We start from the raw sequence: 16,271 nt of genomic DNA on the forward strand, positions 1-16,271 counted from the left end.
CAGCTGCTCTTAACAACAATGCTGGATGGATAGAAGATACGACACAGAACTGCCAACACTACATTACCACCCTTTACGAACCCTTCACTACTGAAGAAGTCTCAAATACCATCAAAAAGCTTCATAACTGGAAATCTCCTGGACTAGACGGAGTTCAAAACTTTTGGCTCAAGAAGTTTTGGAGTGTTCATGAATGCTTATCAACACTAATTAATCATGTTATTTCTAATCCGCAGGATATACCATCATTCCTAACTCAGGGAACCACTTACTTAATTCCGAAGGATCAAAATAACACCCAAGATCCAGCCAAATACCGCCCAATTACTTGTCTTCCAACTTTGTATAAATTGGTCACATCCTGTGTAGCCCGGCGTATCTACCAACACTGTGCTCTGAACAAATCATAGAGCCTCAGCAGAAAGGATGAGCTAAGGGTTCCATGGGTTGCAAAGAACAACTCATCATCGACTCAGTCATTTCTAATCAGGCATATTCCAAAAAGAGGAATCTTTTTACTGCATTTATTGATTACAAGAAGGCCTTTGATTCAGTGCCACATGAATGGCTTATAGATATATTGAGAATATATAAAGTCGATGATAATATAGTGACCTTTTTAGAGCATATAATGACGGAGTGGAAGACTAGAATTCACCTTCAAATACCTGGTAAAAATGACATCGAAACTGAAAATATCGCAATCAGCCGGGGCCTGTTTCAAGGAGATTCGTTGAGTCCACTGTGGTTCTGTCTAGCTATGAACCCACTATCTCAGCTATTGAACTCCACAGACGCAGGTTTTAGCATCAATAATAACAACAATGTGATGGCGAAGCTTAATCATTTATTGTATATGGATGATTTGAAATTAATGGCTTCCACTCGAAACCAACTCGATGAGATGCTAAAAACTGTAGAAACTTTTTCTAATGATATTAGCATGCACTTCGGACTAGACAAGTGCCGTATTTTAAATATAGTCAGAGGAAAAGTACAGCCCGGAGGATTCGATATGCAAAATGGCCAGAACATCGTGGCCATGGGTGAAAACGATATGTATAAATATCTTGGAGTAAAGCAAACGCGGAGAATTGACCATAAACAAATGAAAACAGAGATAACTACTGAGTTTATACGAAGGGTAAAACAGCTGCTTTGCTCACACCTTAATAGTAGAAATTTGTTTAAGGAACTAAACACCTACGCATGTTCCGCGCTTAGCTATTCATTTGGCATTGTTAAGTGGACAAAAACGGACATAGAAAATCTTCAGCGAAAAGTAATAACGCACCTCACAAAGGCACAAAAACACCATCCAAAAAGTGCTGTAGAAAGAACGACATTACTACGCAATTTAGGAGGAAGAGGACTTACTGATATAGGTGAGCAATTAGACAAACAAATTGCTAATTTAAGATCTTATTTTCAGATGCAGGCTGAAACATCTACTCTACATCGCGCTATCTGCGCAGTAGATGACACAACACCGATAAAACTGAGGGAAGCAGAACTGCGCATAAACCACCTTACTAAGGACGAAAAAGTGCGCGCCTGGATGGGTAAACCTCTGCACGGGCGACATCCCAATGAGGTCAGCCAAGATTATGTCGACAATATAGCGTCGAACTACTGGTTGACATCAGGAAAGATGTTCCCTGAAACGGAGGGTTCATTACTGGCCATTCAGGATCAGGTTATACCAACCAGAAATTACCTGAAATATATCATTAAAGACCCTCATGTTCAAAACGACAGATGCCGATATGGATGTGAAGCCCAAGAAACCATCCAACATCTTACAGGGGGCTGCCAGGCATTTGCTGCAACTGAGTACAAGGAACGGCATGACGCAGTGGGAAAAATCCTTCATCAGGAGATAGCTATCAAGCTGGGACTTCTCCAAACCGACCATCTCCCATATTATCAATACGTCACTGAGAGTATGCTTGAGGATGGCAACTACAAGCTATACTGGGACCGCACTGTGCTCACAGACCAAACAGTGGCGCATAATAGACCAGATCTCGTATTAGTCAATAAATTAACGAGACAAACAACCCTCATTGATGTGGCGATTCCTAACAACAATAATCCACGTACTAAATTTACTGAAAAGATCGTCAAGTACAGAGATCTGGAAATTCAAATATGGAGACAATGGAGAATGCAAAGTACCCAGACGATACCGATTATTATGTCTACTACTGGAGTCATTCCGAAGACCCTCCTCGAAAGCATAAAAAAGCTGGGTCTTAATGAACATCTTTATAAGACCATGCAGAAAGCAGTACTACTAGCAACGGCCAGATGTGTACGAAAATTTCTGGGAGATATACCTGCACACCAAGTCACCTAGGGCTCGAAAACACGGAAAGAGTCCCACCAGAGCTCAATCCTTTTGATACCGTAGGTATCTGGGATGAGTCAATTTTCCCCTTAGAGGGAGTGTGAGCCGTATGGCTAAATCTGGATAATAATAATAATAATGAAGATCTGGATGAAGGTCTTTATTAGAAACAAAAATAATATACATACATAATAATGAGCGAAGTTTAGCCTAGACTACTCTTATACTTAACTCGCTAATTTGATGCTGAATTAAATTACACAAATTTAAATACGTAAAAAACAAATTTAAATACGTAAGAAAGACATTTCTTTATAACTTGATTTACTTGTGGTTGAAAAGTCATTTTAGAGTCGAAATTAAGTCCAAGATATTTTGCTTCCAATTTAATTTCTAGTTTTTCATTATTAATAGAAAACGTAACGTTGTTTAATGTTGACAAGTTTTTATCAGTTTCAAAGAATACAGTTACACATTTCTTTGGATTTAAAGTTAAGTTGTGTTTAAACGACATATATCATAAACTTCATCCACACAAAACTGCAAGTTTTGAACACATTCGCGCATGTTATTTTTTGAAAGTGGAATATAAAGCCCGATATCATCAGCGTAGGCATGAAAGTCTGTCGAAATCTGGTTTACAATGTCAGTAGTGTTTATTAAAAAGAATAAAGGTCCCAATATAGATCCCTGAGGCACTCCGGTAGGAACGAAACAAGAATTTTAACAACATTCATTATTTTTAACTAAATTGGAAAGAAATCCTTTGTAAAAGGTATAAAAATTTTTATTAAAAAATACCTTAAAAGGGCTACATCACAACAAAACGTTTTCGATTTTGATAAAAAATCATCATCAGTGTTCGATAAACTGGATGCTAGCTGAGCCACGTGTTGGGAAACCTGTATACTTTACCTTAGGGCATTATCCTGTTTGCCATGTGACCATCACAGGCCTTTTTATTGAAGTATGCACTTTCAAGGCATCTATATTTTATGTAAAGGGTTTTTACCCGGATATTTTTCTTTTGTGGCTCAGCTAGCATCCAGTTTATCGAACACTGATGATGATTTTTATAAAAATCGAAAACGTTTTGTTGTGATATAGCTCTTTTAAGGGATTTTTTAATAAAAAAATTTTATACCTTTTACAAAGGATTTCTTTCCAATTTTGTGATTGATGGTATACAGCCAACTACAGGAAAACTTTTTCTTTTCTTTGTGGATTTTATTTTTAAATATTTGACGACGGTCACAAAGATAAGATTTTATAAGCAGTAGTGCAGTTTCATCAAACCCATAAAACTTAAATTTGGCTAAAAGCAATTTATGACATATTTTGTCAAATGCTTTGAAAAAATCCAATAGCACCATTGCAACAATTTCATCTTCATCTTCAACTTCGAAAAATGTCATCTGTAACCTGAGTCTGAAATGTCTTCAAAACCTGAGAAACTGGTTACATTTACAACAGGACTATTCCGAATAGCTGCAAGCGGAGATAGGATAACCATGCTGATCTCCATCGTCCGAAACGGATAGACAACATAAAAAAATGATCATATATAGAAAGTTTCCTCTTAGCTATTAAGAGGCCCTTATATCAGGAACGCAAACGTATGGTTCATTTCACGAATATACGACTGTTTTGGATTATCGCGACAACGAATATTTTAGTGTACAACATAAGACGTACGAAAGTAAATGGCTCTAATAATTATTCCAATAAACGACAATGTAATTTGCAATTTACTTTCGTTCTTCATATTTTGCACAATAAAATATTCGTTGTCGAGATAATCCAACACAGTCGTATGATCGTGGAATAGGGTATACCTATAGAGTCTATATAAATTATAGTCTATAATATAAACTATATTATATTGTAACAGATCGGCACGGAAAAAATAACATTAGAAACAACAGAAAAGGAAATGGCATGAAAAGGACAGACAAATTTAAAGTAAAACAAGGACACAAGAACGAGATTCGCTTTTTATGATACTTCTAACCTATCACTTTTGTAATAATTACAATATGCATGACGAAACCAAAAATCAGTTTCTTAAAAATGAATGTCAGTTATCGTTTTCAATAATAGCAAAACAAAAAGAAAAGAAATGATCCAAAGAAATTTTATAGGAAAGAAAAGATTTTGTTAAAAAAGACAAAAGAACACAGATAGTTATAAGAGAACAACTAAAAGTTGCTTAAGATCAGCTAAAAATTAAGAAACTTCGCATGCATATCAACAAAACCAAACGAATAATAGAGTAATAAGACCTGAAACGGCATCGAAATGTAAAATGTAAATTTAAAAACACGATGTTAGAAGATAAATTAGAACATAAAAAGAAGGTCCTGCAGAGAAGGTCAGTGCAGAGTATAAGAAAAGAAAGTTGAAGTAACAGTTTTAAAGCACACTTGAAAATAAGCATTGTAGAAGATTCGAAGAATAAACAAAACTCATTACTAGATACTAGAAACGTTTTTTATGTACCTATGTAGATTTACAAAAAAGTAATACTCTGAAATTTTCGTCACAAGACAATTTGAATTTAATGTGCTATATTTTCCTGAATACTAATACAGGGATGAAGAGAATTTTGTCTGAATAGTAATAATTACATGTAAAAAATACATGCTATCTTGGGGGTGCATAACAAAGGTACGCTGTGTATAAGGATTAACCAATTAATTTTTTATCGACACACGTGCCTGATATCTTTAAAATTAAATGCAACATATTGTGAAAGACTAAACGGCTAGCAGGTGACGCATGTTTTTGAAGCATTTTAATATTTTAGGAAATTAACATGCATAGTAATCTAGTTAACTAAGGAAGTTGGACTATTATTTAAAAAATTAATAACATTTTTGTCATATTTATTTTTCAGGTGCTATTTTGTACTCATCATAGTTATTTTGAATTTAGAAATGGTGCTTTAGGGTGGAATATTATATTAGAGACCGTAATGGTAGGGGAGCCCAAGCGGTAATTTTTGCAGTTACTTGAGAGCGTCAGATTATTACATGGGGAGAAACCTTGTATCCGTTAAGGGAGGGCCGAAAAAATAATCTATCCTTAGAAAAACTCGAAATCATCAGATTAAGATAAGGTAAGTTAAGTACATGAAAAACAGTGTATGTTTCAAAATTCTGACGATTTGAGCGGGGAGGGGCATAAAGGAATGGGTGAGTACCAAGGTTTCGCAAGAAAAAAGCGAATATTTCGCGAAATGAATGACAGATTGAAAAAGTAAAAAATGCGTGCTCAATATTTTTCAAAAATCTATCGAATGATACCAAACCCGACTTCCCCCGGAGAGGGGTGAGGGGTAAATTTAAAAAATTTTAAATACGAATCCTGCGATATTTCGCGAAATAAACATCAGATAGAAACACTGAAAAATACACTTATTCAATATATTTGAAAAATCTATCGAATGGCACCAAACACGACCCCCACGGAAGTGGGGTGGAGGGTTACTTTAACATCTTAAAAGGGAACCCCCATTTTTTATTGCAGATTCGGATTCCTTACGTAAAAAAACTTTTATTCGAGACATTTTTTCTAATTATGGACAGATGGCGCTATAATCTAAAAAACGATTGTTGGAAATGGAAAATTAAATTAAAAATGGAAAGTCCCCACTAAAATGGAAAACTTTACTTAACTTTTTTTGGATTTAGGACCTACTCTTCACAACCCAATAGGTCCTTAGAACGCTCGAGTGACTGCACATTTAGCATACTCTGCTCCCCTACCATAATGACTTGTTTTATTTCAGGAATAAAGCTTTTTGGACCACATTTCAAGGTATTAAGGTACTTATTGTGTATACGAGTATATTATCTTTTGAAATTGCAGAAAAGTTTTACGTAATGTTACCATTGACTTAAGAGTTAAATTAACTGTTCCCAAAAAATTCATAGGCAATGAAGCAAGAAACCTACCTTTTGCAGTTGGATGCATCTCAAGGAAACATGCTGCATTCGATTCGTAAGAGCCTTAAGAAACTTCGTGAACTATAGTGATAATGACGAAATGAAAATTGCATTATTCAATTAGACAATTCATTTAATGAACAAGGAAAATTCATTACTCGGGAGTTTTGGGTGCCCCTCAACACGAATATCATGAGAGTGATGATCTCCGATAGACCTGGTTCCCAAGACGGACCACGCCTTCTGAAGTTTTGTGGGAATTCGATACAAAATCAGTCCAAAGTCTTTATTCGGGGGTTTTTAAAGGTTTTTTTCTAAATTGGAAGTAACTATTGAGTTTGTTCTGAAGCTATTTCCTTGTGGCATTTTTATAATTAAGTATTTTCTATGGGAAATAAGCCACAATTTTACTAAAGAATGAATTTATTAACGTTTCGAAGCCCAAATCGGGTTTCGTTGTCAAAATACAAAATACTATTAAGATAAACAAAAATGTTGTTGCTAAGTAAAAAAATTCTTCTAATAATTTATTTAATCTGACTCATTTATATTGGCAATTCAGACGTATATTATATATTTTAAAGTAGAAGACTTTAAAATGATATCGCCAATATTTATGAGTTGCATTCCTGGGACGACATTACTAAAAGATAGTTCATTCGATTACATGAAATCAATCCCAACTCAAGAATATCCATCGCAAAAAATCATAGCATGTGATCTGTCTTTAAAAAGACAACCAAATGCAACGATGACAGTAAAATTCATAAAATCACGAGGGAAAACCAGGAAAAAAACCTCGTCATACTATCCCGACATCGAAATTATTTGGTCTTACATTTAATTTACCTTCAAAAAACTAATACCAAATTCTGACTTTAATATGTTTAAATTATAAATAATATTAATAATACATAGATATACAATAAGTAATACTAAAATATAAAATTTGTACGAACTCGATAATTTATTGATTTACTAATCGTGGTATTTTCTTTCTATTGACTTCCTCTTTCAGTATGGGTAACCACATCCTACTGCATTCTACCGAGGAATTTGCGACACAATTGGTTTCATTTAGCATAATTAGAACCGCTTGTTTGATTTTTCTCTTTTTACTATCTGATTCTTTCAGGACTATACTTGAATCTCTCCACTGAACTCTATGTTTATTATCCCGATTTGGGCTTCGAAACGTTAATAAATTCATTTTTTAGTAAAATTGTGGCTTATTTCCCATAGAAAATACTTAACTATTGAGTTTAATTACATTATCCGTCACAGATCTTAATCCCGAACAATGGATCCCTGAAGATTATGAAAAGATATCATAAGAGGAAGAACTCCCGGGTGAGGATTCACCAAACTTAAGCTTAGATAATAAAAAAAACAAAATAAACAAATTAATAATTAAAAAATACGGTATGCCACAACATCCTAAGCCTCTCTCCACTTAGGAGCAAGGTCTTGATTTTACTTGTTTCCCCCTTTGTGTTTATTTCCATCAGATAAGTAACATTGGCGTCGTATAATCCTCTTCAAGCTCCCTTCTTTCAAGACTGAGAGAGGCATCCTCATTATTGGTTCAATAGTGAACTTATCCATGAGTGTCTCGTCCGAAAAAGGGGGTGGTTTTAATTGATATGCGATTCGTCAGGGGATTATACGAGATGCATATTCAATTGGATAATGTGTCTTGGCATGGGTTTCTGGGGAAATTCGTTTAAAAGCAATAGACGAAACAATTTGCAGGTGTAAAATCTGCATGATAAAGAGCCATCTGATATATGCAACAATATGGGGGAATACAGCGTCAGAAGAGGTGTCTTAGCAATGAATTTTATCTCCTCTCTTACCAATTATTATTGTTATCCATGAGTTAATAAATAGACTTAGTAAGGACAGACATCAAGTCCTGGACTATGTGGATGACAAGTTCATCTACGATCGCGAAAAATTTAATTTGAAACCAAAACAAGCAGAAGAGATAGCAGAAGTGCACATTTCAGATAGAAAGTTTAGTGAAACGGCTTAAAAATAAATATATTCTCTACAACAGCTCAAGCAACTAGGTATACGCCAGTAAATGGGAGCAAGGGTAGGATATTACCTCCGAATTCTATCCTACTGCATGGATTTTAATGAAATTTTGGGAATAGACTCTACTTATCTCCTAATTTAAAGTCTACTCTATGCCGATGTGCGCTTCTATCTTGGGGGTGGTTCCCACCCCTTCTGGTGGGTGGAATTTTTTTTTGTTAAAATAACTACGAAAGTGGCTAGACAACCTAATTTTAAGTAAAAACTGTTCTATATTTTTTTTTGGAAACAATACTTTTTGAGTTATTTGTGGTTGAAAATTGGCTATTTTCATTGAAAAATGACACCTTTTCGGACGGTTTTTTGCGAATACCTTAAAAACTATGCATCTAACGAGAAACACTATATAAAATATTTTTGTAGCTTATAAAAAAAGAGACACATTTCTTCATAAATCTTCTAGTTATAATACAAAAAGAGATATGGTAGATGAGACGAGTTTGTTTTTTTGGTGCATGCTCAAAACAGTGTATTCAACCTGAAATAATAATAGAGAAATGGTCGATGATTATAGGTGTATAATGCCACAAAACCTTTTGTAGTGCTTGAAAAGACCTTTAAAATGAGCAATATTTAATGTCGATTACATTCAAACCAAGCGAGATATGCTGAAAAAAAATTGACGACTAATGTATTTTACGAAAAAATGAGAAGTATAGTAACCCCTCATCCAACAGAATTAAAATGCAACGTTTTCCTTCTACAATCTTTTTTATTATAGTGTCTTTTCTATGTTTAAAAAGTCGGAAAGGTTTAAAATAAATGGTATTTGAAAAAAATAATGTCAAATTATAGAGCGCATTTTGAAATTTTCTTCCTTTCTCTCCATGTAACTTGAAAATGATAAGAGGTACAGTAATGAAAAATAAAACCAAACATTTTGCCTAAAAATACCCTATATTTTTGTGTGGTATCTTTTTTCGTATCTCTTATTATTTTCGAGATAAATGAAGAGAAAGGAAGATTTTTAAGAAAATTTCAAAATGCGCTCTATAAGTTGATCGTATCTTTTTTAAAAACCATTCATTTTAAACCCGTCTAACTTTTTTAACATAGAAATAACACTATAATGAAAAGTATTTTAGAAGGAAAACGATTCATTTAAATTCTGTTGGATGAGGGGTTCACTATACTTCTCATTTTTTCGTAAAATACATTAGTCATCAATATTTTTTGCAGCATATGTCGCTTAGTTTGAATGTAATCGACATTTAATATTGCTCACTTTAAAGGTGTTTTCAATCACTACAAAATTTCAGGTTGAATACACCGTTTTGAGCATTCACCAAAAAAACAAACTCATCTCAGCTACCATATCTCTTTTTGTATTATAACTAGAAGATTTACGAAGAAACCAATCTCTTTGTTTTCTATAAGCTACAAAAATATTTTGTATAGTTTTTTCATTAGATGCATAGTTTTTCCGGTATTCGCAAGAAACCGCCCGAAAAGGTGCCATTTTGCAATGGGAATCATTTTCAACCACGAATAACTCAAAAAGTATTGAGTTTTCGAAAAAAAAAATAGAAACAGAAATAGAACAGTTTTTGCTTAGAATTAGGTTCTCTAGCCACTTCCGTAGTTATTTTAACCAAAAAATTTTCCACCCCCGAGAAGGGTGGGAACCACCCCCCAGATAAAAGCACACATCGGCATGGGGTGGTAGACTTTGTTTCTTGAACTATTCCCTACTTTCTGTGAAAATATCAAGTAAATTGATGTAGTAGGATGGAATTCGGAGCCAAATACCCTCATTGACTGCCCTAGTATACTTTTCTTGATCTTTTATTTGCCTGTATAAAACTCTGTCTTTTCATGAAAAATTCGACGTGTGAATTCATTCGTTTCAGTTACCTCGTAATTAATTTAAAGAACCGCTGAGGCATTACAGGTTCTTCCTCAATTGGAAATGACTATTGAGTTTTATTAGATTCATTAGAGGCATGCGTCATCGGATAATTATTATATTATCCGTCACAGATCTAAATCCCGAACAATGCGTCCGGGAATGGCGGGCTACTTCGTATTTCATTGATTTGATTTTTCTGGAGATTAAGAAAAAGGCCAGGAGAGGAGGACCTGAACAAGCCGGGTGAGAGTTCAACAAACTTACCTCAGATAACAAAAAAACGAAAATAGATAAATTAATTAATAATATACGGTGTGCCTTAACATCCTAAGTATTTGTCCACTTAAGAGCAAGGTCTTGGTCTTCTTTTGTTTTCCCCTCTTTGTGCTTATCGCCATCAAATAAGTTACATTGGCGTTCTCAAGGAAATAGTTTTGAAGAACTAGAGCAGAAATTCAAAATTGCCTTAAAAACAATGACAGCGTACTATCTGTAGAATTCCCTAAGACACAGTCCTTCTAAAACTAAAGTCTACGCCTCACACCTTCGCGCAAAGGAAGCCAACCGAAAACTCCAAATTGCGTGGAAGCAAGCAAGCAAGCAATTTGATTTAACCCGACCTGTGGGAATGTCCACCCTCTCGAAAGAGTACATTCGGGTGTAACAATTCATTGGGGCGAGGTGTTTTGACCCGAGTGTAAACAGGGATCACCCCACCTCGCTCCAATGCCCCAGGCCATCCCTTTCCCCCCCATAGCACGCTGATGCGCGATGAGGGCACAACTATCGTAGCCAAATGCTCTTCACAATGGAATCCTGGGTAATAAGATTCCATGTGGTACCCTAATCGAATGCAAAAATCTTAGGATCAGCGTGATGCGCTCTATGCCTTTATCGTCTTACTTACTTAACCGCGGTACTAAAAATTGCTTGCTTGGGCCCCAAGTCATCGTGCTGAGCCCTATTGGGCTCCGCCCAATGACTTGTTGCTCGAGTTTTTATGTGTTTTTTATGGTTTTTTTATATTTTTTTGGGGGCTTACGCCTTTTTATTTTTTTGTATATATTTTTTTGGGGGCCTGCGCCCTTCTATAATTTTCTAAAATTGTCTTACTTTGGAGGTGATCGTGGTGTTGGATCTCCGTATGTAACGCTATCTTCGGCACTTGTTTTTGAGCTACGAACTGACTACTATCACTTTTCACTTTTGATCACTTTATTCCACTATTTGCTGTTTCGGTCTTCTGTGCTTCCATCGGTGGAACTCATCATACCTTAGCATCTCTCGCAGTATATGACTTGGGTGGTGCTCCAGTTCCGCGAATTTGACCCTTGCTTTGTCTGTCATGATTTCGGTGACTCTCACCTGTTGGAGTTCTCTGAACAGGAATCTTTCTGCTACGTATCTTGGGACTCTGGCGGCTTCTCTCAAGCTGCTGTTGTGGACCGCTTGGATCTTCTTTTTGTGGGTGTTACATGCTTGTCCCCATGCGAGAGATGCGTATGTTAATACCGGTAGTATAATGCTGTTTATCAATCTTAACCTTGTTTTTAGTCTTAGTTTGCTTTTTCTGCCTGTAAGTCCTCTTAGTGTTGCTTTCGCTATGTTGGCCTTATGGACTGTGGCTTCTACATGTTTTTGGAAGGTTAATCCTTTGTCCATGATGACTCCTAGGTATTTAGCTTCGTTTTTCCACTCGATGGGGGTGTTCTGTACCGTCAGCTGTTCCTCTGGTTGTTGTCTTCCTTTCTTGTATAGAACCGCTTGTGTCTTTTCCGAGTTGATCGCTATCTTCCATTTTATACTCCATTCCTCTATTTCTTGTAGTGCTGTTTGCAGGTTGGTCACTGCTATATCTACGTTTCTGTGTTTGGCCGCTATCGCTGTATCGTCGGCGTATAGGCTCATAAGGGTACCTGGTGTTCTAGGTACGTCAGCGGTGTATATCGTGTACAGCAGGGGTGACAGGACCGCTCCCTGGGGGTACTCCAGCCTCCGGGTTCCCGAGTTCGGACAGGACTTGTCCTATCCGAACCCTGAAACTCCGGCCGCCCAAGTACGACGAGATTAGCCTCGTCATAGCCCCGCTGTACCCGTAGCCCCTCATTTTGTATAGAAGCCCCTTATGCCATACTGTGTCGAACGCTTTGCTTACGTCCAGGAACGCTGCTCCAGTGTACTGCCTGTCGTTGAATCCAGCTGCTATGTACTCGGTTAGTCTGAGTACTTGTGCTCGCTGGAGTGCTCTGCTCTGAATCCGAATTGAGCTTCTGGGATAATGTTTAATCTATTTGTTTCCGCTTGCAGTCTGCTAAGAATGATTCTTTCCACTATCTTGCTGATCGCTGGAAGTAAGCTGATTGGCCTGTAGTTCTGCGGGAATGTGTGGTTCTTACCAGGTTTTGGGATCATAATGACGTGGGCCATTTTCCACCTGTTCGGGAATATCTTAAATCTTAGTATCGCGTTCACTATGTTTGTGAAGTACACTATAGCTTTTCTGGGCAAATACTTTAGGGCTCTGTTTGTTATTTTGTCTGGACCAGGTGCTTTTCTCGGTGAACTGTTTCGGATGTGTTCGTTGATTTCTTCCGGTGATGTTGGGGGAATGATGTCCTCTGGGTCTTCTGGTCCTTCTTCTTGTTCTTCGACTTCTTCCAGGAAGTCGTCGTCTTCATTTTGGTGGAAGTTTAGGTCGCATTCTCTTTCGAGTGTAGCCCTCATCGCCTCTACTTTATCCTCTATGGTGTATACCATGCCGTCTCTTCCATGTAATGGGGGGATGGGTTTTCTGTCGCTTCTCAACATTTTTTGGAGCTTCCAAACGTTTTTCATGTTTGAGTCCAGTTCTTCCATCTCTTGTACAAAGTTGTCCCATTTTTTGCTGCGGTGGAGTTGTAGGGCCGTTTTGACCTCTCTGTTTAAAGTATTTGCCCAGGTTTTGTCTACTCGATTTCTTGTTCTTCTGGCTATTTTTTTCGCTCTATTTTTTTCCCTTATCAGCTCTTGAGTTTCTTGTGGTATGTCTTTGAACCTTCCCGTATGGATCTCGACTTCTTCCTCTGTTGTGCTGTTTCTGATTGCCTCTTGGATGATGTTTTCGAGCTCTAGGACTTTTACTTCTATTTCTTCAGGGTTATTTATAACTGGCACTATATTTATTCTTTCACTCACTAATCTTTTATAATTCGTCCACTTTGTTTTCTTTTTTGTTCTTTTCGGTGGGTTTGTCTCTTCCCATGTTCCAATTTCTAGTAGAATGGGGTTGTGGTCTGTTGATCCTTCGTCCAGCGTGATTAGTTTTGATTGTAGTCCTAGGTTTTTGGCCACAACTATGTCGATATGGGTGGGAAGTCCATTTCCTGGGAAGTGTGTTGGTTCTTCTGGGCCCATTGCCACTGTATCTTCGTTATTTTTTATGTAGCTATTTAGTAGTCTTCCATTTCTGTTCGTAGCTCTATCGTTCCAGTTGGGGGATCTTGCATTCAGGTCTCCTATTATGATGGATGTTTCAGCGATGTTAAGGAACGCGTCTAGGTCATCGTCCATTAATGGGTATTGCGGTCTTACGTAGGCTGATGTTATTCTGACTGCGCCTTGCCTCATTTTCACTTCTACTGTTGTTGCCTCCATGTTAACTAGTGGTGGAGTCGTGAATCTGGTGTGAGTGATTCCCTTCTTAACTAGGATGGCCGTTCCTCCTGATCTTCTATTGAGGTCGTTCCTATATACATCGTATCCAGGGAACTTTAGGTTGAAGTTGTTTGTTAGCTTGGTCTCCTGGATTGCTACGATGTCCATCTCATATCTATTGGCGATTTCATCCATGATGTTTTGGTTCGTTGATATACCGCCCGGATTCCAGGAGCCTATCCTCAAATATCCCCTGTCTGTCAGCATTACTTCTGTGCTTCCCTGGTGCCTAGTATAACTTCTTTGACTACCCTAGTCACTATTCTGACTATGTAGTCTTCATCAGGGATCGCTGTTTGGTGTTGGTTGTTCTGCGTGGCCTGGGCGTAGGTGGTGCCGGTAGCTTGTGATCTTCTTGCTTGTGGTTGTTGTTGTTGTGGCCTCCTTGGTGGGGGTCTTCCCCACGTAGGGCATCTAGGGCATCCTCTGTAGCTGGCTGGATGGCTGCCTTTACAGTTGGCACATGTAGCTTTGACTTCTTTGGCCTTTTGCACATCTTAGTGGGGTGATCCTCACCGCATTTGACACACCTGGGGTCCTTGTGGCACGCGTTCTGGGCGTGGTGGTAGCCTTGGCAGTTGAAACACTGCGTTGGTCCTGTCGCTTTTCGGAGATCCTCTACCACGACCTTCATGTGGCACAGGTTGCTTATGCGCCTCGCCGCCTCGACGTCCCCCTGATCCAGAGTTATGACGAACATAGGTAGCTGTCTTCTTGGGCCGGCTCTTGTTGACATGTTCTTTGCTGCTTGGCAGTCAATGTTATATTGATCTGCCATGTCATTCTTGATCTCCTCCTCTTTGGTATTCGTTGGTAGCCCTCTTATTACCATTTTAGGTTTTACTTCTTCTTCGAATGGGAAGGCTATCCATTGTAGTCTCTTCTTGGGATCTTTAAGGGTCATGTTCTTTGCGTAATCCTCAATAATGTGGGTCATCTTTCGATAATCTTCCGAGCTTTTCGCCTGGATGAGGGTTTCCCTTCCGCTTCTGGAGATCTTATTTATCGTGATCACGCTTTGTTTCTGGGCTATACTGAGGATAGCCCCTGTCTCACTCACGCTCTGTAATTTAATTACAGGCGGCTTTCGTTGACGGGTTACCTGTTGTTCAGGTAACGCGGCAGCTTCTTCTTGTTGGTTCGTCTCCATTTGGTTCGACTCTGAATCCTTGGGATGCCGTGCGGCAGGCGTATCTCCACCCGTGCTCGTAGATGGATGCATTGGTGGGGCATTTCCTCGGGGCAGATTGAAGGATTCTTCTGGTGGGGGTGAAGCAGCTCTCATGGCGTTTTTTGCTTGGGTTTCCCATGATGTCGTCTCGTCTTTTGAGATGGGTGTCTTTAGTTTTGGGAAATCTTCTTTATTTTTTGATGTCTCTCGGATTTTTCTTAGTCTCTCCTCTGCGGGTGACTTTTTGGCTTCAGGGAGTGGCTGCGATTTCTCGACTTCAGAGACTGGCTTCTGTTGGAGATTCTGTAAGAGTTCTGTCATTATTTTTTGTTGTTCTGTCATTGTTCTTTGTTGTTCTATCAGATCATTCAATCGGGCTGACATTTTCTTCATCTCTTCATTTTGTTCTTGGATTACGATCCTTAGTCTCTCGTTTTCGGCTCTTTGTTGGTCTCTCTCTGCCGTCATCGCCTCTAGCATCTTTCTCATCTCTTCTTGCTCATTTGTCTTAAGTACCTTCTCTTTCATGTCTTCGTTGGCTTCGCTCTCTTTTGGTTTCGCTCGTTTGGTGGTGCCTCTGACTGCCTGCTCTGCCTCGTCATCCGTGGGCTCTGCTTTTGGATTTTCTCCATCCTTCTTCGCTTTTGCGTGGTTCTTCGATTTCTCCTCTTTCTTCTTTTTGGATTTCTCCTTTTTCCTCTCGCTCCTAGGTTTCTTGAAACCATTTTCATCCATGGATGAGCAGTCATCTGTGTCGGAACTTAATTCCTGAAACAGGTTTGGGCCCACTTTGCGTGAGCCCTCATAGATTGGCGGGGATTGCGCCATGGATCGGGGGCGTGATCGAGACCTAGCTCGATCAATCGTCTGGGGTTGGGGGCGAACGGTCCTAATATTGACGAAGCCTTTTTTTCTGCCGACTGGCCCGACTTCAGGGTTGGCTCCCTGAACCAAGCGCGGTAGATCACGTACCCAGACAGAACTAGATACGGGTTCCTCTTGCGTTTCTCAATCTACTGACCTAGGGGCCGGGGCTGCACGATGTAGGTTTCTAAAGAACTACACCTTGCAGTGTCGAGGTACAATGTTTTAAATTGCACCCATCCCTTACGGAGGCACAGTAGATATCCCGTAGCGGGCTCACGTCGAGCCCGCTAATTC

At 38.5% G+C, this 16,271-nt stretch overlaps 1 protein-coding gene across 1 annotated transcript in view; it reads right to left on the reverse strand.

Annotated features, from left to right (window-relative positions):
* The window catches only part of LOC126886224 (uncharacterized), a 28,606-nt gene extending 12,668 nt beyond the window's left edge, over positions 1-15,938 (reverse strand). Inside the window, exon 1 of the mRNA XM_050653087.1 lies at positions 15,493-15,938. Within this exon, the coding sequence (XP_050509044.1) occupies positions 15,493-15,938 (446 nt within the window). The remainder of the gene's footprint in view (positions 1-15,492) is intronic.
* Between the last annotated feature and the right edge of the window lie 333 nt (positions 15,939-16,271).

The sequence above is a fragment of the Diabrotica virgifera genome, chromosome 6 (genome assembly GCF_917563875.1).
Source record: "Diabrotica virgifera virgifera chromosome 6, PGI_DIABVI_V3a".
NCBI classification, from domain to species: Eukaryota; Metazoa; Arthropoda; class Insecta; order Coleoptera; family Chrysomelidae; genus Diabrotica; species Diabrotica virgifera.